Genomic DNA, 23,129 nt, shown 5'->3' with positions numbered 1-23,129 from the left:
TATATATATATATATATATATATATATATATATATATATATATATATATATATATATATATATATATATATATATTAAGAACTTTAAAAGCACAAAACCATAAAAATATGCTGAACATCAAAACAAAAAAATCATCGTCTCCATGTTAAATGTCCGCTCACCTTAGGTAACCGTTCAGGGTCTCCAGGGTGGCGTGGAATGACCTTCTGTAACCTCTGGAAGCCATAATCGATGGTAGGTTCATTCAGAGCTGAAACATACACACACACAAACACACACACAAACACACACACACAGTTACAGGGTGATACAGTACATCCCTGATCTGCGGTATAGTAAATACATTAGGATTGAATTTACGACCTTTTTTTTAATCTATACTGCTTCTTTTAAACAGTGGGAACGAGGTTAGTGTGTGTCTTTGTGTGGTGTGTGTTAGTGTGTGCCTTGATGTGGTGTGTTTGATTACTGGTATGTTATTCGATCACCGGTATTCCAATTGAATTTTATTTCAGTTGTATTTAAATGATCAAGTCAGAGTTTTATTCATTTATCCAGTGTCCGTAACCGTGTTTACAGTTCAGAGTTACAGATGATTCTGGAGACTTGTGGGTGAAAAGTAAGGAGTAGATCCAGAATAGGGCACAAACCCACATACACAAAAAACACACACAAATGTACACGGGTATATTAAGGTGTGGTTTTGCAAATTGGGAAACTAGTGTAGTGTAGTGTAGTGTTGTATAGTGTAGTGTAGTGTAGTGTCGTGTAGTGTAGTGTTGTATAGTGTAGTGTAGTGTAGTGTAGTGTAGTGTAGTGTCGTGTAGTGTAGTGTAGTGTTGTATAGTGTAGTGTAGTGTAGTGTAGTGTCGTGTAGTGTAGTGTAGTGTTGTTTAGTGTAGTGTACTGTAGTATAGTGTAGTACAGTATAGTGTAGTGTAGTGTTGTATAGTGTAGTGTAGTGTAGTGTTGTATAGTGTAGTGTAGTGTAGTATAGTGTAGTGTAGTGTAGTGTAGTGTAGTACTGTATAGTATAGTATAGTACAGTATAGTACAATATAGTGTAGTGTAGTGTTGTAGAGTATAGTACAATATAGCGTTGTATACTGTAGTGTAGTGTTGTATAGTGTTGTATAGTGTAGTGTTGTATAGTGTATTAAAGTATAGTATAGTATAGTATAAAATAGTATAGTAATTATAGTTATATAGTGCATAGTATAATACAGTATATTGTATAATACAGGCAAGTATTAGATGTTATATTAAATAGTTGATTATAGTCATATACTGTGTAGTACAGTAGCGTGTATTACATTATATTCTAAAGTATGAGATAATTTACTAAGTAGTTAAATGTAGTTATATGCTGTATAGTATAGTATAGTATAGTATAGTATAGTATAGTATAGTACAGTATAGTATAGTATAGTACATGCAAGTATTGTGTATTTAGTATACTATAGCTATATATTGCATATATATTGGTTATGTAGATGTACAGGAAACACAGCTCACGAGTTGTTCTTGTTGAAAAAAGAATAAAAAGAGCGTGCTCAGGCCATGTAATATAGTAGCAGGAATGGAGATAACATCAAAAACTATATATCAGCTGTCTTAATGTGTGTGTGTGTGTGTGTGTGTGTGTGTGTGTGTGTGTGTGTGTGTGTGTGTGTGTGTGTGTGTGTGTGTGTGTTTTATGAAGTGCACAGTCAGTCTCCATTCACACACTGCCTAATTCAATACTCCTTCCCTCCACCTCCCCCCATACATTTGATTGTTTCATTCCCCCCCAAACTAAAAGCTCAGTTTTCCTTTCTAGCGTTCTCAGGATGTGTGAAGAACATGAGAAAGCACCAGAGAAAGGGAAACACCCCGGAAAAACGGTTAGGCAGATATTTCTCCATAATCAAGCCCATTAATCATAAAAGGCTGTCAAATATGACTTTGGGGACAATTTGTCAGCCCTCATGCCCACTCTGCTTTTGTCACCGATGCCTCTTGTATTGGTTAAGGATGATTGACAGTTCGAATGCAGGCGAGTAGAATAGCTAGTTTGTGCTAATATGCATAACCGGGCTTTCATGAATAAGAATAAGGTTGCAGCGTTCGAGCACGCTGGCCCTTTCAAAGGGGCCCGTCGCCGTTTGTCGCGCAAGGCAAATAGATGTTATTACCATTATAACAATATTTGTTTTCTCGTGGCAGGGAAAAGGCCCCTGTGAGCTGCAAAATCAAATTTGTTCAAGGCAGTTTTTGGCAGGGAGAAGGGGAAAAGTGTGAGTGCGCTGACAGGGGTCTTATGGGGCAGTTCTCGTGAGCTGATGGTGTGAACGTGCAAGAGAAGGTGCTCTCTGTTAGCGATCTATAATACACTCCGTTCTTATCAGTTATTACGGATCTGAAGTCCAAATTAATTAAGCTCAAAATTTTGCATCCGTTTAGGAAATTAAAAAGTTATTTATACCAAAAAGATATTTATCGTGATGGTCAGATCTCCTTTTCCAAACATTTCACCTAGTTTTGCTCTCACTTTATTTTTGACCTTTTACACTTCTTTGCACCCCCCAGAAAACATAGGGGTGCTTACTTATGCACTCCATTCAAATACATGTACAGTCCTGACTAACATTTAATTCAGAAAGTTTTACACTAAAACCTTGACAGGCGTGTGAAACTTTCAGCATGCTGCGCACGTGATGTCTGTTTGTTCACCATGTAAAATGTTTATTAGATCAGAACACTCACTATAAACTATACTACTGTCCTCTGAGTAACAGCTAGTTTGATAAATAGACACCATTTATGATTATATCAAAGGGAGGTCCTTGTAAAAATGGTATGACAAAGCTCCCTCTCTGTGTGTGTGTGTGTGTGTGTGTGTGTGTGTGTGTGTATGTGTGTGTGTATCAGTTGCATCTCTCACCCTCCATCAATCTGTTGAGAAATTAAGCCCCATTCATTCTCTTATTAAAATCCCCCCTGCACTCTGACCCCCCCCACCCCCCCTCCACTTTCCCCGTTCTCGTGCCCAATCGATACGCGAGCGTTACCGAGCGCACGATGCAGTAATTGGCGCGGTGGCGGGTGCGCGCTTGGCGTCGAACCCTGACCCCAAGCGCGTTGCCGCGCGCGTATGAAGATAGATTGCCTGATTTAGTGTAAACATATGCTGCAATTCCAGCCATCAGCGCCACTTTCTCCGTTGTAATTCGTATTGATTTTTCTTCCTCTCGTGCACGGCTGGGTTTTTTGATGCGCGACTATGTGTGTGTGTGTGTGTGTGTGTGTGAGAGAGAGAGAGAGAGAGAGAGAGAGAGAGAGCGCGCGAGAGAGAGACAGACAGAAAGAGAGAGAGAGCGAGAGACAGAGAGACAGAAAGAGAGAGAGGAAGAGAGAGAGAGAGAGTCATAGAGAGAGCGAGACAGAGAGAGAGCGAGAGAGAGAGACAGACAAAGAGAGAGTGAGAGAGAGAGACAGAGAGAGACAGAGAGAGCGCGAGAGAGTGAAAGAGGAAGAGAGAGAGAGTGACAGAAAGAGAGCGAGAGAGAGAGACAGACAGAAAGAGAGAGACAGAGAGAGAGAGGAAGAGAGAGACAGAGAGAGAGTGGAAGAGAGAGACAGAGAGCGAGAGAGAGAAGCGATAATGTGAAAAACCAGCCAGTGAGAGGACGAGAAAAAGGGGTGCGGCTATTTATTATTTATTTGATCATTCCTTTATTGTTCTCATTGTAAGGCCATGTCTCTCACCCACCCACCATAAACCCCAAGAGCATGTGGTCAGTAATCTCACAAATCACAGATCATGTTTCCTTACACACACACGATAAGTTCAGAAGTCTTACATTGCCAACATTTTAGCATTTTTTAACTAATTTAGACAGCAAACACACACACACATACACACACACACACATCTGCACTAAACCAGCACAACAGAGGCCCAACATGCTTATCCAAGCAGAGGTCCGTCCCGTAAAAGTGTGTTAACCTGCGCTGCTAACTGTCTGTGTGATCGGATTTCAGCAGATGCTCCTCGATCTAGCTGGCAAATGAGAGACAGCATACGCACCTCGTAAAATCAATCTCCCGGCTCTTATTCCACGCACCGCAGGGGTTGGAGGTCAAATGGGGCAGAGTGGGAGAGCAAGCACTCAGCTTCGTGATTAAAGGCCTTCTCTGTCTCTCTCTTTGTCTCTCTCTCTCATCTTACACCCACACTCTACATAGTCACACTCTTTCTCTGCCATGTTGAGGATACGTTCAACATATGTTCTTGCTGTATGGTGTGTGTGTGTGTGTGTGGTGTGCGTGTGTGTCGTTTTTGCCATCTTTTTTCCGTTTATAGTACTCGTGTCTTCTCTATAGAGAGACATTATTTTCCCCACATCCAGCCGATCGCACTTCCCTCTTTTGCGATCAAGAGAAACAACTATTCCAATTTCCATCTATTTCTTTCCCATTTGCTATTTACATTCTGTTCCACAGGCATTAGCTCCCGTCTACATTCTCCAAGTAAAATGACGGCTCTCCGTTTCAGCCTGATGGAGTGATTGAAGGCGCAGTCACGCCCCCGCTGGCCACAATCCCGTCGGCGCCTCTTAGCCATTCAGGAGGCTATTTCTGAATGATTTTGCCTTCAGCTCCAGCTCTGTGTATAAACCACTCCATCAAAGCTGCATCGCCAGTGATGGAACGACGCAATTTGTTTGCAAGGTACAAATTCCTGCACAGCAAGGCTCAATCTCACATTTCCATGTGCTGGTTTATTGATAAGGGTCGAGTTGACTGTGCATCTGGTTTGATTGTCCCTTTGGTCATTACAGAGACGGCGCTTCAAGATGTACGGTGGGAGCAGGAGACAACAGGAAGTGATTTGTTTTCCTGTTTCAGCCTGTCGGCTGCGTGCAAAGTGGCCGGTTGACAGACGTCTAAAACCCGGTCGCTGCTTGCTATCGATTCTGTTTTTCGCTGCTCTCCTTCATTCACATGAAGCACAGAAGCGAGTACACACTTGCAGACTTGGCTGCAGATTCAGAAGCATGGCGCTCAGTCTGATCAATCGCTGAACCTCCAATCAATCCTCATAGAAATTTCATGAACTTTAAACTGTGACTGACAGTCAAGAGGCAGCTGAAGCAGAAAACCACCAAGGGAGATGAGAGAAATCCTAAACACACACACACCGAGTTAATTACAGCCAAATACAGCTTTTACAGCAGCACGTATGCTGTGGTGTGACCTCTGTTTACCTCCAGCATGCACGCTGCAGATGCGTGAGTCCTGGAATAAAAAAAAAGTCAGTGGGAGTGTGAAAGGACAGCAAGAAAGTGCGAGACAGAGAAGAAGGACTGTGAGAGAACATGGAGAAGGATATCAAGAGAACATGGAGAAGGATTGTGAGAGGATGTAGAGAAGAAATGTGTGAGGACATGGAGAATTGTGAGAGAGGACTTGGTGATGGAGTGTGAGAGGTCTTGGAGAATCCATGAGAAATAAAAACATTTTGATGGAGTGTGAGAGGACTGGAAGAAGTGAGAGGACATGGGGAAGGAGTGTGAGAGGATGTAGAGAAGAGGTGTGAGAGGACATAGAGAATTGTGAGAGAATTTGGAGGCGGAATGTGAGAGGACCGTATGAAGTGAGAGGACATGGAGAATTGTGAGAGAATTTGGAGACGGAGTGTGAGAGGACCAAAAGAAGTGAGAGGACATGGAGATGGAGTGTGAGAGGACATGGAGATGGAGTGTGAGAGGACATGGAGATGGAGTGTGAGAGGACATGGAGATGGAGTGTGAGAGGACATGGAGATGGAGTGTGAGAGGACATGGAGAATCCATGAGAAATAAAGACATTTTTGAGAGTTCTGAGAAAAGAGGTGAGAGGACACTTAGAATGATAATGAAAGGACAGGAAGAATTCATTATTTTAAAGAGAAAGGATATTAAGAGTAAAACAACTCTGAGAGGATTTTCACAAGAATGGATAATAATTTCAAAGGACACAGATAAAGAATTTGTAGGGACAATGAGTGCAAAAACGCAAAGAGTGAGATCTTTACATTTATCCTTAAATGTGTCACCAATTTCAGAAGGAACTTTACATTGCAGCGTTACTCGATAACATCACACTCCTCAGGTGGGGGAGTGAGGGGTTTTGATACACACTTCCTGTAGGTGTCACTCAGCTTAATCAAGGCAGCACTGAGGCAATTAACTGACGGGTGATTAGCATATTGAAACGGATGGATGCTGCAGTAATCAGGAGGGTTGCATCACAAAGAGAGGGAGAGGGTCGAGGAGGACAGTGTGAGGCAGAGACGGCGAGGCGGCGTGTGAATAAATAAACGTGGATGAACAGAACATGAGCAGAAACCACGGTGAAGTGACCACTTTACGGGTTTGGACCATTATCTCCGGCTCTTCACACACCTGTGGTTATGGCAGTTCTCGACAATGAGCGTGTGCATGATCTCATGTGCTCATTCAACAACGATCAATATTCAGTCAATATTGTATTCACTAATGCTTTCAGCATGATGTCATCCATCCTGACTGATCTTGCATCGTAGTATCTAAGATCCTCAAGAGACCTCTTGTTTGGTAGTATCCATAGCTTCGGTCTGTTTATAATCTTAACTGGGAAACAATGTGTTAAGGGGTTTCACCTGAGAGACATGAGGAAGTGCACTGGATGGCACTGAATGATTCTTGATAGTGCCCCCCACCCCTTGAAAGGCTTTTATCTAAAAAAAAAAAATAAATCAATGGAGCAAAACATTTGCCTTTTGCTATTCAAGTCAAGGTTATGATTGTACCTCAAGTCAAACAGGGTACCTCAAAAATGGTCTAGATTCATAAAAGGTTGCTACTTAGAGCTTTTTCTGAATGGGTTGTCTAACAGAGTAAAGCATTTAGTACTCTTTATTGGACGCAAGCTTCATTCATTCATTCATTCATTCATTTTCTACCGCTTATCTGAACTACCTCGGGTCACGGGGAGCCTGTGCCTATCTCAGGCGTCATTGGGCATCAAGGCAGGATACACCCTGGACGGAGTGCCAACCCATCACAGGGCACACACACACACTCTCATTCACTCACGCAATCACACACTACGGACAATTTTCCAGAGATGCCAATCAACCTACCATGCATGTCTTTGGACCGGGGGAGGAAACCGGAGTACCCGGAGGCAACCCCCGAGGCACGGGGAGAACATGCAAACTCCACACACACAAGGCGGAGGCGGGAATCGAACCCCCAACCCTGGAGGTGTGAGGCAAACGTGCTAATGACTAAGCCACCGTGCCCCCGACCCAAGGTTCAGAATATTAAAAAAATAATTGGCCAAGTAATCATATTATAGTTGGCTATTTGCAATGTGGATTAAAAACAGCCTCTTTGTGACAAAGTTGTTCATTCTTGCCCATTTTAGTCTCAGAAAATAGCAATCAATCAAAAGCTGGAAGGTTGGCTTGTAAGACCAGTGATAAGTAAAACCTCTGGTTGTCATGTTCCTCATAGAACCTTTAAAGGTCCCTTCAGATGAACACACTGAAGAACTCTTTAGGAAGGTTGTGTATAGAAATAGTGCTATTAAGCTAATGTAAAAAAAAAAATGAATGTGTGTGAGAGCAAGACGAAACAGAACTCTTTTGTTTTCAGAACATACACACTCCTGGATTCTGGTTCCATGCCTTTCCCGAACTTCTGGGCTCATAAACCTTTAGAGGCCTTTTAAAGAAGTTGTGCGTCACACGGCGCCACCAGTTCTGGCTAAGGACTGAGCAGGTCCCCTACACACACAAAAAGAGTTCATAGGACCAGTAGTTCCCACGAGAGGTGACGCCATTTCTCCGCTCCGTACAACTCGCTTTGCTCTATAACAGGTCTCTGAACATGGTGTGTGTGTGTATGTGTGGGCTTTAAAGTCCCTCATCAGCACAGAATGGCCTGCTGTCACTGTAAAACTTATAACGTGTTTGGTTACATCCTGGCAGAAACCGGTGAAAGAGTCTTGGTGTATTAGTCAAAGGGTACTGGGGGAAAAAATCGTCTAGTTTTTCATCATAAAAGTATGAATCCCGGTACCCATATGCCATATGCTAATGATTGCCAGCTCTAGATGGCACATGTTAGGTCACCTTTGAAAATAATGCCAATACCGGATCAAATCCTTACACACCTAAAAGATTCTACTGGGCCTGAAAGGGCTAAATCCATGGGTTTATGGTCCCAGACCAAATGCCCCTGATGAATAGCAGATTGCAATCGTGACACTGTGATCTAATTATTGCTTATAAATTCATCTCATAATCTCTCCGAATTTTATTTACCTTGGGTGTGAAATGCATGGTTGACTGCACTGTATCAGTGCATGCTCCAGTTGCGTTAATAAACACTGTCATTAGTCCTACATTCATCCAGCCTTGTGTTTCCCATTCTAGTCCTCTGGGAACCCCAGATGGTGCATATTGTTGTGCTTCCCATCACCCAACACACCTGTAACAAATATTCAGCATGTTGGTTGCTTGATTCTGGTGTGGTAGAGATGGGATGAGAGCAACAAATCTGGTTTACTTGGTAGTGGTTATCAAGGACATTATAGAGAAATAGGGACCAGATACCAACACTATATTTTTCAGCCATGGTCTAATGGTTTACAACCCAAGCTGTGGATTGCTTGAGTGTCATCAAAGATTAAATGCTGGGTACTTGATCAAGGGTTTATTTACACCAATGACCGAAATGACCAACATTTTCCACCTAAAAAGTCTTAATCCAAAACCTCTGCTCTTTAACAAAAAGGACACCACTCAGATTTAAAGCATCGTCGGCTAGCTAAGATAATTCTGTTCAGAAAGGGACTTGGGACTTTCTGTGAAAGGTTAATGCACCAGGGTTCTTTCCAGGGTTCTTTAAGGCCTTTGCCAGAAGGACAATGCAATGAACATACTGTGATCCTAGATTGAACGTTCTTCAACCAGACCAAGGAGTTTAAATGGCATCTTGGTCTTACTCTAAAAGGTAAACCCTCACTACCTTTAAACATTCTCAGAAAGATAGAAACCCACCGGGGTTCAAGACCAAACTGTTGTTTGTTCTAACTCAGTACTCATACACCCAGTTCAACGCTTACACAGCAATGCAGATTCAGGGCTTCTACTGGTAATTTTTTCTAAAGAGGAATCATCATCTCCTGTAGAGATGATAAATCCTGGAGTTATTTAAAAGGGACAAAGCAACAAACTAACCTTCTGGTTTGTTGATATCAAGCAAAAGCAATTTAGCCTTACTTTAGCAAATTGAAGAATGATGCGTTCCTCGTGGTACGCTGAATCGTAAGTTTGCACACCAGTTGGCTCTTGCGATTTTTTTTTTTTTTTTAGCCCTAAGCAGTTTGCAATCGTGACACTGTGTTGTTTATATAAAGGTCTTAACCTCCCAACTCAACAATCCTGGAGTCTTTTCCTGTGTACTGTAAGTGAAAAGCTTGGGCAAGTCTGGACATGAAGTGACACGTGTCCCTCAGAAAAACACCTCATGTCCCACCACCATCATAAAATGATTGTGTTTGTTAGCACCGTTGGAGCGTACACTGATGAGGGGTTTTTTCAAGGGATTTGATTAAGTGGCAAAAGAGATGTTCATGTCATTAGACAGATGGTAAGGGTGTGTTAAGAGTCTTCTTCTTTTTCTTCTTCTTCTTCTTCTTCTTCTTCTTCTTCTTCTTCTTATTATTATTATTATTATTATTATTATTATTATTATTATTATTATTTCCGAGGATGTGAACTCCTCAAAAAAGTAGTCAGTTCATTTATTTCTGATTGCTGTTTTCGAAAGCCTCGAGTCCACGCTGCCAGTCTGAGAGTTTGTAATGCGCAGATCAATGCGACCGTGGATCAATGACGGTTGAGTTATTGCAGAATTTGGCTACTGATTTCTTTCTAGAGATGTGTTTTCCCAGGAAAGTCGATACCCTCAGGCTCGTCTCACTCTTTTTACTCGCCTCCTTCCCTCCCACCTCAGAGCGCACCTGGGGAACCTCGGCCTCCGGAGACAGGAGGAGGCGGTTGGTGGGGTGGAGTGAGTGGAGTGGGCTGGAATGGAAAGGAATATAATGGAGGAGGGGGTAGAAATAGTGAAATCGGGCATAGAAGAGAGGACAAAGACGGATGAAGAAGGAGATAGGAAGAAAGTGATATGAGCGCAATCTACCGAACAACCTTCTTTGATGCTGTTTCTTCGCCCTCTTATCATTACTCAGGTCCAGATAAAAGAAAATCTGAACGTGCCAGCATGCATATATTCTCTCTCTCCATCCTTCTCTCGTCTAACTCGCCCTCCTTCGTATGTTTTGCGAGTCGAAGCGTTAATTTTCTAATGACCTAATTGCACACCTTCCAAAAATGTCAAGCTGGCTTGTTTTCATTTGGAAGCCTCAAGTCAAAAATGAGGCTGGCGAGAGAGGAGGAAGAGGAGGAGGAGGTGGAGGTGGAGGAGGTCGGAAACTCCCTGATGAGAAAAACACGGCTGGGTTTGGATTCGCTCGAGTCTCGCCTGTTTAGTAATTAAATCCTACTTCGCATTTCACATCGCACGTACCTAGTGCTGTAATTAAGATGCAGTGACTGACGCCGATGCACATCCGCTATCGAAAATACAGACACATGAGATGATTCACGGGGCAAAAACAAGGCCAACATTTTCACGATGTGGAAAGAGATGACTTGTGTTTAAACCTAGGACTGGTAAACTGTAGTGGCTAACAAGATCCTCAATCCCCACCTCTTGTTTTCTATTGGCTGTATTATGAGGTCAGAATTCACAAATAATTCATTCATTTCATTAATTTTCTACCGCTTATCCGAACTACCTCGGGTCACGGGGAACCTGTGCCTATCTCAGGCGTCATCGGGCATCAAGGCAGGATACACCCTGGACGGAGTGCCAACCCATCGCAGGGCACACACACACACTCTCATTCACTCACGCAATCACACACTACGGACAATTTTCCAGAGATGCCAATCAACCTACCATGCATGTCTTTGGACCAGGGGAGGAAACCGGACTACCGAGGCACGGGGAGAACATGCAAACTCCACACACACAAGGCGGAGGCGGGAATTGAACCCCCAACCTTGGAGGTGTGAGGCAAACGTGCTAACCACTAAGCCATCGTGCCCCCAGAATTCACCCATAATGAAAAAGGTAAAAAGCTAGACAAAAAAGACCACATTATCAGAACACAATGTGTTTTCTTATAGAAGTCCGGCGATAAGGCTTCACTTGTCTGTCACTGGATCACGCATTCAGTTCAGATTACTGCGATGATAAAAAAAAAAAAAAAAAAAAAAAAAGGACACGCTGTTTTACTTGTGCATTTTTATTCACTGGAGTCTATTCTTCACCCTCATCAATGCATTTTTTCTTTTGGAAGCCCTATTCACAATGTACATCTCATGAAAACCTCATAATGCGCCATTTCGCTGTCAGTCAAATCACGGAGACGTCAGTCAGAGCGGACATGGCGGAGTCCCACTGTCCCATTGTAAACTCGTCTTTATGCGAGTGAGGACAAAGGCAAGGCACCGAGATAAACCTCATGTTTAACACAGAGCCTTAACACAAGGCCTGCTTTTTACGCCATGACATTTTCTTATCGCGCTAAACAGTCCTTCATCTGACCTTTGAATGGCATCTTGAATTATTCCGATGGAATAAAAAAAGCATCGATTAGACGGAGCGATACTCAGGGACGCAGGAGAACGGATGGACAGGAGGAAGGACGTCACGCCGTAGCGACTTGGGGAAACGTTTGGGATTAAAAGTTCTGAAAAAGGGGAAGTGTAGGGACACAAATAGATCAAATAAAGTTCTAACACAGTGATATTGAATTCTCAAGTCTTGTTTGAAGATTAATATTCATGTTGTATTTGTTATCGTTTCTTTAGGACAGATTCGAACACAATCTCAATGACGTCTAATCATTTACTTGTGACGACTTTATGTTGTTTTACAAAATTCATCTGTAGTCCACCTTGAGTGGCATGTGGAGTGTGTTCTGGTGTGTGTGTGTGTGTGTTTGTGTGTGTACCAGTGTAGACGAAGCGTCCCGGTGCTCCTTTGCAGAACTGCTTGGATTTGTAGGACAGTGTGACCTCCACGACCCCGGGGATGTGTCTGGGTGGCGTCTGAACACGGATGGCATGGGGTGTGATGAGCTAAAACACAGCACACAACACGTTCAGCTCGATACACATGCATCGATTACACACACCACTGCACTGCCGAGAGTTCCACCGTGACCCTTGAGTCAGACACACACACATAACACTCAGCACTGCTAAATTAGCACCTGCGCGGTTTAATTAACTCTTACAGTGCTAAAATATCTTGTGTGTGTGTTTGTGTGTGTGTGTGTGTGTGTGTGCTAGATTTCTAAACTACCTACCTCGCTCCAGACGAGCATGGTTCCGAAGACGACCTGTAGCCCGTCAAAGAAGTTGTCTCCGATGATGATGACGGTGGCTCCTCCGGTTGTCCAGCCCTCGCTGGGGCTTATAGCTTTGATGCATGGAGTGGCTGCTTCACACACACACACACACGCACGCACACACACAAACACAAGACAAACCACAATAAAACCAACAATACGGTGTAGATGCACAGTTTTCAAAGTGTATCTAGGAACTGCATCATAATAATCAAGCAAACGTCCTTAGTTTCCAGTTTATACCGCAGAGCTGCTGAATTCTTGCTTCTGATTGGTCGGAAGGTGTTGACTGATATTCTAGAAGAGCAGCCCTGTAGTTCTGGCTGTAAAACCAATCGCAGGTTTATTTAAATGTGTTCTTTGTGATACGTCACAGTTTCTATGGTTACAGGGACCTGAAGCGCATATGTTCCGCTATTAAAACAAATGTATTTATTTATTTATTTATTTATTTATTTATTTATTTATTCTGCCCTAAATGCGAATTGAAAATTTACGGAAGGAGTCTCCAGTGTCGGTAAGAGTCATAAGTAAAGCCGTGATGTAAAATACTTTTGCTAACATGACATTTACAGGAAGACGTTTCGTAAGTGTACACAAATTGCTGTGGTATGAAAGACTATGTCTAGTTTACTAGACACGTCTACTGCCTTCCTATTGGCTAACAGATTCTGTGGATATATAAAGGTCTCACTCGCTGTATTTCAGATCGCTTCCTGATGTCTCATGTTTGTATGAGCAGGGTGTGTGAGCATGGGCACGTCTCGTAGACACACCTCGTTGTCATGTTTTTAACTTGTTTCCCAGCCGCTACGTTGGAGTGATTTGTAATAACAATGATAAAAGCTCATTTTATATTCTTATTTCCTGTATAATGGTCAGCTCAATAAAGCCATTAGGAACTCACTGGGAGTTTTTGTCGTTTATGGTAAAGTCGTTTTTGGCTTGGTGTGATGGAGACAGGCAGGCTGAGTGTGTGTGTGTGTGTGTGTGTGTGTGTGTTTGTGTATGTGTGTGTGTGTGATGAACTGTGGACAGGAATTGATTGGACTGATGTCTGAAAGTCAGCATGCCTACTTGGAGAAAAGCTCTAGAAGGAAACATTGCCTAAAACTTCACCTGTAATCTGCAACGACTAAAATGACAAGAGATGAAGCTCCGGCTCTAAGAACGCTTCACTGTAACGTAGCCTTATGGCAACAAAATTCGTAAATCGGCAAATGGACTTTATAACATCTGTACAGACCTTTATAGGGCTGAGAATTGAAGCTCTGAGGATAAGCGAGAATGCTTGGGTTTATTAAACACGTATCAAACGAATATTTGATCAGACAGATGTTTTGGTGTGTATCTTATGTAGTTAATATGGAATAATTAACTAATTAGCTAATAAGAGACGGTAATTAAAGGTAATAATAATAATAAATAAACAAATAAATAAAAATGAAAGAATTTCCAGTTAAAATAAATGAAAAAATGTTTCAGAAAGAAAGAAAGAAAGAAAGAAAGAAAGAAAGAAAGAAAGAAAGAAAGAAAGAAAGGACAAATAAATGAAACCAAACTGTAAAATAGATAGATAGATAGATAGATAGATAGATAGATAGATAGATAGATAGATAGATAGATAGATAGATAGATAGATAGATAGATAGATAGAATTACTGTAATACTGACATCATGATCATTATGAATACAGCTGCCAGTAATTCAGTACATTAGTAAGATTGGAATTTGAATAATTTGCATAAAATCTCTCTTTAATCTTTACTCTTTAGATAGCAGATAAACAATTTAGCATAAATCTAGGCCCAAAAAAAGCATAGTGTCCTATTAAAGAGCCATGGATCAGGGTTGATCTTGAACTTTTCCATTCGGAGGACACACACCATGTCTCTGAACTCTCCAATCAAGTGAGTTTTCTGGTCTGTAAGCTTCACTACTAACCAGGGAAAGAGTGAAACATCGATAAATGAATTAACCAAAAGTCGTAACGGCTTCAGGTTCACCTGCCGGGGACCGGATTCGAATCTTGAGCAGCTGCTCTTCCTACTAAATATCGTCCCAAAGTGACGGACATGAAACGCCACCGTCGGTTCTGTGTCTCAGAGCGTCAACAAAAAAACAATTCCTTTTCTGAAAGGAAATCAAGCCGACATTGTGTCGGTCCGCTAGTGACAGGGTTTTTGGGTCCTTGGAGACAGCAGAGCAGTCCGGTGCAGCGTTTTCGATGTTCTAGAGCACTCAGTGGAGCTCATCAAAGGCTTCATGAAGAGCTGATGAGCTGGAGGTGGAATGTGAGTCAGACTCAGACTCTGTTGTGCTGCAACAAGACGCTAAGCTACTAGCGAAGGAACAGTGACACGCTGTGTCGCCTTTCATCTGAACGCATCAAAGCTACGTGTGGAGGTTTTGGTTTCTCAGCTACAACTTGTCTAACTTTTTAAGTAACTTGACGCTCCTCAGATGCTCCCAAAGCCGACTTGACTTCCTTTTTCTCTTATCGTGACTGTATTGGAAGAATTCTGGACGTCAAATGCAGTGTCTTACCTTCAGATGGATCAAGGCGGCGAGCGCGTCTTCCGTGTTTGGAGTTATTGTGGACGAACATGTTGTCTGACACGGCCAGCACATGGCCGTCTACGTTCACCGTAGTCGAAATGACCACCTAAAAAAAAAACAGAGTTTTAGATTTTAGAACATTTTTTTAAAAGATTTTACGCACTGTGTCATTCATGACTTCATGGGTTTCACCTGAAAGCGTCTCATGTCTCTGGGATTCCCAGCGTTTTTCAGACAGTTCTGATTGCACTTGAGGAAAAACTTCAGGAAGAATCTGAGGGGTGAAAAAACGACAGCAGCTTATTAATACTGAGGTGTGTTGTTGTCTATACTGACCATGAGAAGGTGTGAAAAAAAGGTATAAATTAAAGGAGCATAAAAGTAGGATAGACGACAAGAATGTCCAAGAAAAGGAAAGAAAAACAAACAAATATTGAATTCATTAATGATAATAAATAGGAAAAACAATAATAATTATTAATAATATTATTGTTATTATTATAAAGACAAATTTTAAAAGTAATTAAAAAAATAGGTAAATAGATAAATAGAACACAGACGTAAATAAATAAATTCTTTACGATTCAGATTTTAAGCTTCAGTTAGCCAAACAAGCTAATGACTACAGGAACATGATAAAAACAAAATGATTATGGTTTGTGGCTTCAACCTAGGTTATAATAATAATTTTAATAATAATAATATTAATAATATTAAGTGTTATTGTGTATTGATGGGTTTATTGGGACCGCGATGTCGTTCAGCTGGACTTTTCAGGTATTAGCTTCTACCCGCTAATCTCAACGCATCCGTCACAGACGCCAGCGTTCTGATCGACTGCTTTGCTGTTAATTGTCGCATTATCACAATAATAATCCGTGCAGTTTAACGACAGCCAAGGTCGCTGACAGTCATGTTACATTAACCAGAGGATAACCTCATTCCTGAATCCAGGATCACACCACTCCTCTCCTCTTCCTCCTCCTCCTCTTCTCTCCACTCCCTTTTCCTCCTCTCTTTCCTCATTTTTTGTCTCTTCTTTATTCCACTTCCTACAGTTCCTTTTTCTCTTCCTTATTTTCTCCATTCATATTTCCCTCTACTACCACACTCGCTCCTTTCTTTTCTCTTCCTCTTCATTTCCTCTCTCTGCTCTCTCCTCCTTTATGGTTCTTTTTTCTTTCCCTCAGCTCTCCTCTTGTGTGCCTTTCATTTCCTCCTTTTCCTCCTGTCACTTATATCACCTCATCCTCATTCTCTTTCCTCCTCTATCCTTCTCTTTCTTTGTGCCCTTTCCTGTTTTACTTTCAATACCTATTTCCACTTTTCCCTTCTTTCTCCACTCATTTTTTTGCCTCCTCTCTTACTTCCTGTTTTTCCTCCCATTACTTCCTCCCATTCCTTTCCGTCACTCTCTCTGTCTTTGCTTCATATATATCCTCCTCTCTCCTCCACCTTCCTCCTTCATTTTTCCCCTTTCTTCTTCCTCCGCCTCTTTCCTCACCATCCTCTTCTCACACTTTATCTGTTCTATACAATATTTGCTCCCCTCTTATCTTGCTATATACAAGAGCGAGAGATAGAGAGAGGGGGATTGGAGGATTGGAGGAACCCCTGTCGGTGATATAAACGACTGGCATCTGCTGACCGCATCAATTTCCCTCGTAATAAGACAGTAACAATATCTTTAAAAACACACGCCAGTAACTCGGGTGATTTTTTAAAACCTCACTTTGCCTGGCATGACATAATCACCACGTACAGTTTAAAACACCCCCAGACTCCCGCCCACTTCCCCTGCAGCACACACACACAGAAAGAGAGAGAGAGAGAGAGAGAGAGAGGCATCGACGAGTGCCCTGTTGCTTAAGAAATATGTGCATTTCGTAATCACAGTAGAGAGATATAGTAAGAGAGAGAGAGAGAGAGAGAGAGAGGGGGCTTTGCTCTATTTAGCCTGTATCGACTGACACTCGATCCGGGTTGCTCTGAAGGCTGCTAATGCCCTTTATGGGTGCGGAATACAATAATATGGGGCTCCATCCCCGAGCTCCATTCATATGATATTAGAGTCCTTGGGAGGAGAGATATGGATCAATAGGGATTGAATTAAAACGCAGCAGGAGATGAGGCGCTGGTAAAGTGAAGCGAGAGATAGAGAAAGAGAGAGAGAGAGAGAGAGAGAGAGAGAGAGAGAGAGAGAGAACATCCAGACACAGCATCCAGCCGAAAAAGGAGAGAGGAGGAGAAAAAGGAGGGCAGAGTGAAACGAAAGAAAGAAAGAAAGAAAGAAAGAAAGAAAGAAAGAAAAGTAAATGAATTAAAAAAAAAGGAAAGAAGAAAAAGAAGAAAGAAACTCAACTGCAAGGAACATGATGTATTTTTTTAACAAACTGTTAGAGAGAGAGAGAGAGAGAGAGAGAGAGAGAGAGAGAGCGTCCAGACGCAGCATCCAGCTGAAAAAGGAGAGAGGAGGAGAAAAAGGAGGGCAGAGTGAAACGAAAGAAAGAAAGAAAGAAAGAAAGAAAGAAAGAAAGAAAGAAAGAAAGAAAGGAAAATGTCTAGTTCATAGGAACAAAAAAGAAAGAAAGAAAGAAAGAAAGAAAGAAAGAAAGAAAGAAAAATCTAGAAAAGTAAACGAAGTAAAGAAAAAAAGGAAAGAAGAACAAGAAGAAAGAAAGTAACTCAACTGCAAGGAACATGATGTTTTTTTTTTTGGACAAACTGTTAGAGAGAGAGAGAGAGAGAGAGAGAGAGAGAGAGAGAAACATCAATGCCTCATCTTCCTCATTTCCTCCAGCTGTCACTGGGAAAGAGTTGATAAGGAATGCGAGATTCCTGATCCCACCGTGGAAGAACGGGCAGCACTTCAAAGCTCACTCGCTCTGGAGTGTCCTAGTGCTCACTCTCCGACCCTGAGCACAGAGAAGGTCTTAAACAGGAAGTAGGGGGGCGAGAGGAGAGCGAGAGAGAGAGATATATTCTGGGGAGAGCTAGTGCTAATAAAAACAGTCTCCGGAAACTGAATGGAAATGTAATCAGCACACGCTGTAAGTCTGAATCTGAACTTTCTGAAAAACATTCGGATTTGGACGGATGTTTTCAGCGTGTGAACTCAGCGCTAGCGTCTGTCGCTAACAACCGATCAATAAAAAAAAGGTTTCTGAGAATACAGTGTCACTTCAGACATGAACACATAGCTGCTAGAAAAAGACAATGTTAGCTTTAGCTTTTAGCACATTTAGCTTTAGCTCTTTTATGTAGCATAATTATAAAGCAACGACTCTGAGGGCTGCTATCATGCTACCTTGTGGTGTTCATCTCCTCAGATTTGGAAATTATCCTTTTCTTTGCAGTCAAGCCCTAAAATAACCTAGAGCTAAAATTTCTAAGAAAGCTAACCTAGCTATGCTGTTTGTTGTGTAGTCTCAATTAATCTTAATTAGAATTAACTGTGGTATACCAGCTAGCTTCATAGCTAGTGGAAGAGCTTCAAGTAAATATACAGTTAGTTAGTTAGATATTCAGATAGCTAGCATATATATACAGCTCATGACTTGAAAAACAGAACATGTTTTTGTCAAAATTGCATTTATACGTTAATACAAACATACTTCCCATGCCGACTAGCTAGTAGTGTTAGCGAACAGACTCGTTGGTGTTGCGTAAAGCAACATGCTAGCAACATATAGTCTTATCTACACAGATGTATTTATTTTTAATAATGGAAGATGGAGCTAGCAACTGCAGTAGCTATGCTAGCATTATAGCATTATACTCCTTATACATGATACTAGCAATTTATCCTTTCTAATTCAATTCTAAGCTACGTGAAACCTCAGGGGGAAAAGTACAAATTTTAGACCACTGTATGTCTCAGGTCGGAGGAATAAAAGCCAATGCGGAAAGAATAGGTGAGACAGACAGAGAGAGAGAGAGAGAGAGAGAGAGAGAGAGGGAGAGAGATGTAGAGAGACAGAAGTCCTCATGTTGAAAGCCTCCCTCCCCATCGAAAACTTATTAAAACAACATCAATTATTAATGTCCATCTAGAGCCAAGAGTCAGTTATTAGTTTCACAACCTCTCTCTCTCTCTCTCTCTCTCTCTCTCTCTCTCTCCTTCTCGTCTCTCTGCTCTTATAAAGTAGGTAAAGATAATGAGCTGAGCGTAGTCTCTGTTGTAAGCCGTCACCTCATTACATCGGCCTGCCATCAATTACAAGAGGAGTGTGTGGCCCTGTCACTCGCCTAATGTGCCTCCGACACAGTGTCAGGAATTACTGCTGCCCCTACATACACCTCTCTCTCTCTCTCTCTCTCTCTCTCTCTCTCTCTCTCTTCTGTAAACAATTATACTAAATACACAATTAGTTATAATCTAATACTGAGGACAGGAACACTCCATGTTGTGCTGTTACAGGTAAATAATCAACACCATAAAGTGTTTTATTTAACAATTATTTTTTATCCGGTTATAGTTACGTTCATTGTTGTCAAAGTTAGCTTTTGGGGTTTAGCTTCTTTTTTTTATGTCAGTGACAAACTCACAAACTAAAGATTCACCCATGGAGGCACACTTGGACTGGAGACTCCTTCTAGGAAATGTATTTGAAAATAAAGAAATAAATAAAATAAAATAAAATAAAAGCAACAAAGAAATTGAAGGAAACGTGTAAAGAATTTCACAGCTAGATTAGTCGTTAGCTGTTATAAACATTAGCTCACGGTTAGTTTATCAGCGGTAAGTTAGTCAAATTGGAAAACCATGAAAGCATACGATAATAATTTATAACCATGTAAGAAATTTTCAAGATCTTGATCTTTTACAAAAAAAAAATCACACATTACAACTTTCTCTGGCTCTAATGTGTAGCAAAAAAAACAAACCTAGCATAAGCTGGCTAAGTGTAAGGGAGGTGAAGAAAGCAGCGGGGTGAAAGTCCTGACACACAGCGCTGTTCTACCTCCACGTGTGAAGAGAAAATCCTTAACTTTAACACTGACCTATCTCTTCTCTTCACTTTCTCTCTCACACTTATATACACATACACACACACACACACACACTCTGCGCTCACCTTCCCTGGAGTCTCACACTTATTACGCTAGTCAAGAAGAAGAAGAAGAAGAAGAAGTAGAGGAGCTCCATTTCAGAGGTGGTATTTTTAAAAACGCACTGTGTTCCAATTCTCAGGTAAAAATAATTCACAGAGCAGGATAACGTAAGGGTTTTTTTTTTTTGTCTGTTTTTGTTTTGTTTTTTTTTTGTTTTTTTATCCGATGTGTTAGCTTGATCACTGTGAATTAGAGCTGCAAAGAGGATGAAGTAGCCTGGTGTAAATGTTCAAAGAGCAATATGTATTCTTCTAAAAGGTTCATATGTACTTATAAATCAAAGGGGCGGAGTTAGCGCTCAGCCCTTCATGCTAAATACAATTTATAAATGAGTTATTTTAGTTATTCAGTGTTTATATACGAAGCTAATGAAACACAACTTTCTGAAATGTGTCGACCGTAAAAGGAGGTCTCTAGAATTGTGAAATTTCATGATTTAAAACAATGTCAGTCCTAGAAAAACAAACATGATGAATGATTCATTGATTTTTTTTGCTTCTTCAGTGCAATTTCAGGAAGACGAGCAGAGAGATGATCTTCTTATTCAGACCATAGTCTTCACCTGAACCCTTAAGCATTTATCCAGATTTACGACTAACAATAAAGGGGTGTGTGTGTGTGTGTGTGTGTGTGTGAGAGAGAGAGAGAGACCACCTAGCCGATTCACAGAGAATGGGACTCTCCTTGGCTCTGCTACATGCTATTAATAATTCACAGGCCAAGATGGCAATTACAGGACCATGTACAATCAAACTAAATATTTAATAAGGCACTAAAACAGTGCCGTATTTTTGTCTGTCTCTTTCTCTCTCTCTCTCTCTCTCTCTCTCTCTCTCTCTCTCTCTCTCTGTCTCTCTCTCTCTCTCTCTCTCTCTCTCTCTGCCCTCCTGCTCTCTTGTATTAGTTCTGAACATACAGTTTCTATATCCGAAAGCATCTTTTACAGTCCTCCTGACATGCAGCAACTTCATATTAAAGTCTCTGTCACCATTAAAAAAAACATGATTCACATTTTATGATGTATGGCAAATAAACTTAAAGCTGAATATTTAATGTGATACAGGAAGGCCACGCCTCCTTCAGTAGGAGTGACATGGGTATAGGCCACACCTCCAGATGCCTCATTCCATAAGAGTGACAAATAGAGGCCACGCCTCTTTTACTGGAAGACAGAGAGAGAGAGAGAGAGAGAGAGAGAGAGAGAGAGAGAGAGAGAGAGTGGAATAGACAGAGAGAACCAGGTGAAGAAAAACATTTTTAAAACTTTTTAAAGAAGGAGAGAGGGAGAGAGGGAGAGAGAGAGAGAGAGAGAGAGAGAGAGGGGAAAGCCATGAAGAAAAAGAGAGAGATATAGATTGAGTAAGAGAGAAAAATGGACAGATAGAGACAGATAGAAAAGGTGTGTGTGTGTGTGTGTGTGTGTGTGTGTGTGTGTGTGTGTGTGTGTGTGTGTGTTTGTGCACGCTACTCTAAGTCACACAGCTGTTTCAGTCAAAATCAATTCCTCAGCGAAAGCACAGGCACAAATCCTGGAGCGCAGAGCAAGAGGACGAATGCAACCAATCATTCGTTTACATCTGTGTGTGTGTGTGTGTGTGTGTGTGTGTGTGTGTGTGTGCGTGCGTGCGTGCGTGTACACACACACTCACGTTCACTTTAACATTTCACATACATACCTGACTTATACATATATTATTCCAGACCAACACACACACACACACACACACACACAGACAGGTTTGTTGAGGTCCCCTGGCTGTACTTTTCACTCTGTTGCCATGGAAAAGTACATATTTGTCTCACCGTATGACATAATACATGTTTGGAAGACGAAGTGAAATATGTACGGACAGTGACCTCATAGTGAGAGACCTGAGTATGTTTCTTCATCTCCCCTAACCACCCAACCACACACACACACACAAACACACACACACACACAGGATTCATCATGTGCTTTAAAGCCCTGACACAGTCACACGGATGTCCAGTACAGGAAACAGATTTTCCTGGTTTTCCCATCAAGTTAGACCTTTATGTCTGAGCACTGATACTGGAGACTCCTTCTGTAAATGTGAACTGAACATCTCCTCACAATAAACATAACAATGTCAAAAATGACATGCTTTTTGAACATAACTTCGTATAAACCTTCTGATTTTCAGCTGCGCATGTCTCAAACAAAACAAACCACCACCCTCTGACATTCACAATAATCCTGGCCCCTATTCTGTGAGGAAGATTTGGTCCAGTGCACACATGTGAGGTTCGAGAGACGCGTCTTCCTATAGAATCTACAGACGACAAACTTTCCGACGCTTTATCGCTCCCTTGCTAAAACACCCTGTGCAACACTTCACGTTTCATCCTGCCCAGTCTATCAAGACAAGAAAGAAAGAAAGAAAAAAAAAACAACAAAGAAAAACCTCCTCCTTGATGCGTTTAGACTGACAGTTTCATCCAGTCCCTCCTTGAGCTGTCGTTTGCTTCCGAAGCAATCACTTGCTTGGATTTAAATACAGCCTATAATAGTCCTCCATCTATCAGAGCGGCCGAACGCCTATTCTTAGACACATACATTAGCCCTTGGCCCAGATAGGAATGTCACCAGATTAAACATCCAATTTGTTAACCGGAGCGGGCTAGAGGTGCTGCTTCTTGACAGGACTTACAAACAAGTCCAAATGGCCCCATTTTTCACGCTGGATTTTTTCCCCGTCTCTTACACGCCGACAAGTCGGTTAAGGAAACGTGTGTAGGAATGATGGACGACGAAAAGCTGCAAAACTTTAGCTAAAACAACGACCACTCTAATGAAGGAATGACTATTACTAATGAAGGAACCAAACGAAACTCATCAAAAGTCCAACAGCCGCATTAATATTATTCGAGTCGCTAATATTCTGTGAATGTTAGCATGAGTGTTAGCATGAGCTCAAGCAGTAAGTCTGATG

At 41.5% G+C, this 23,129-nt stretch overlaps 1 protein-coding gene across 1 annotated transcript in view; it reads right to left on the bottom strand.

The window, feature by feature from the left end:
• Positions 1-23,129, bottom strand: part of LOC132861440 (transcription factor COE3) — an 82,017-nt gene that overhangs the window by 13,822 nt on the left and 45,066 nt on the right. Inside the window, exons 7-11 of the mRNA XM_060892965.1 lie at positions 15,253-15,334; positions 15,049-15,166; positions 12,460-12,593; positions 12,103-12,229; positions 162-250 (exon numbers count right to left, since the gene is read on the bottom strand). Coding sequence (XP_060748948.1) covers positions 162-250; positions 12,103-12,229; positions 12,460-12,593; positions 15,049-15,166; positions 15,253-15,334 — 550 coding nt within the window. The remainder of the gene's footprint in view (positions 1-161; positions 251-12,102; positions 12,230-12,459; positions 12,594-15,048; positions 15,167-15,252; positions 15,335-23,129) is intronic.

The sequence above is a fragment of the Tachysurus vachellii genome, chromosome 18 (assembly GCF_030014155.1).
Source record: "Tachysurus vachellii isolate PV-2020 chromosome 18, HZAU_Pvac_v1, whole genome shotgun sequence".
Classification (NCBI taxonomy): Eukaryota; Metazoa; Chordata; class Actinopteri; order Siluriformes; family Bagridae; genus Tachysurus; species Tachysurus vachellii.
This window is presented reverse-complemented; position numbering and strand designations above follow the sequence as displayed.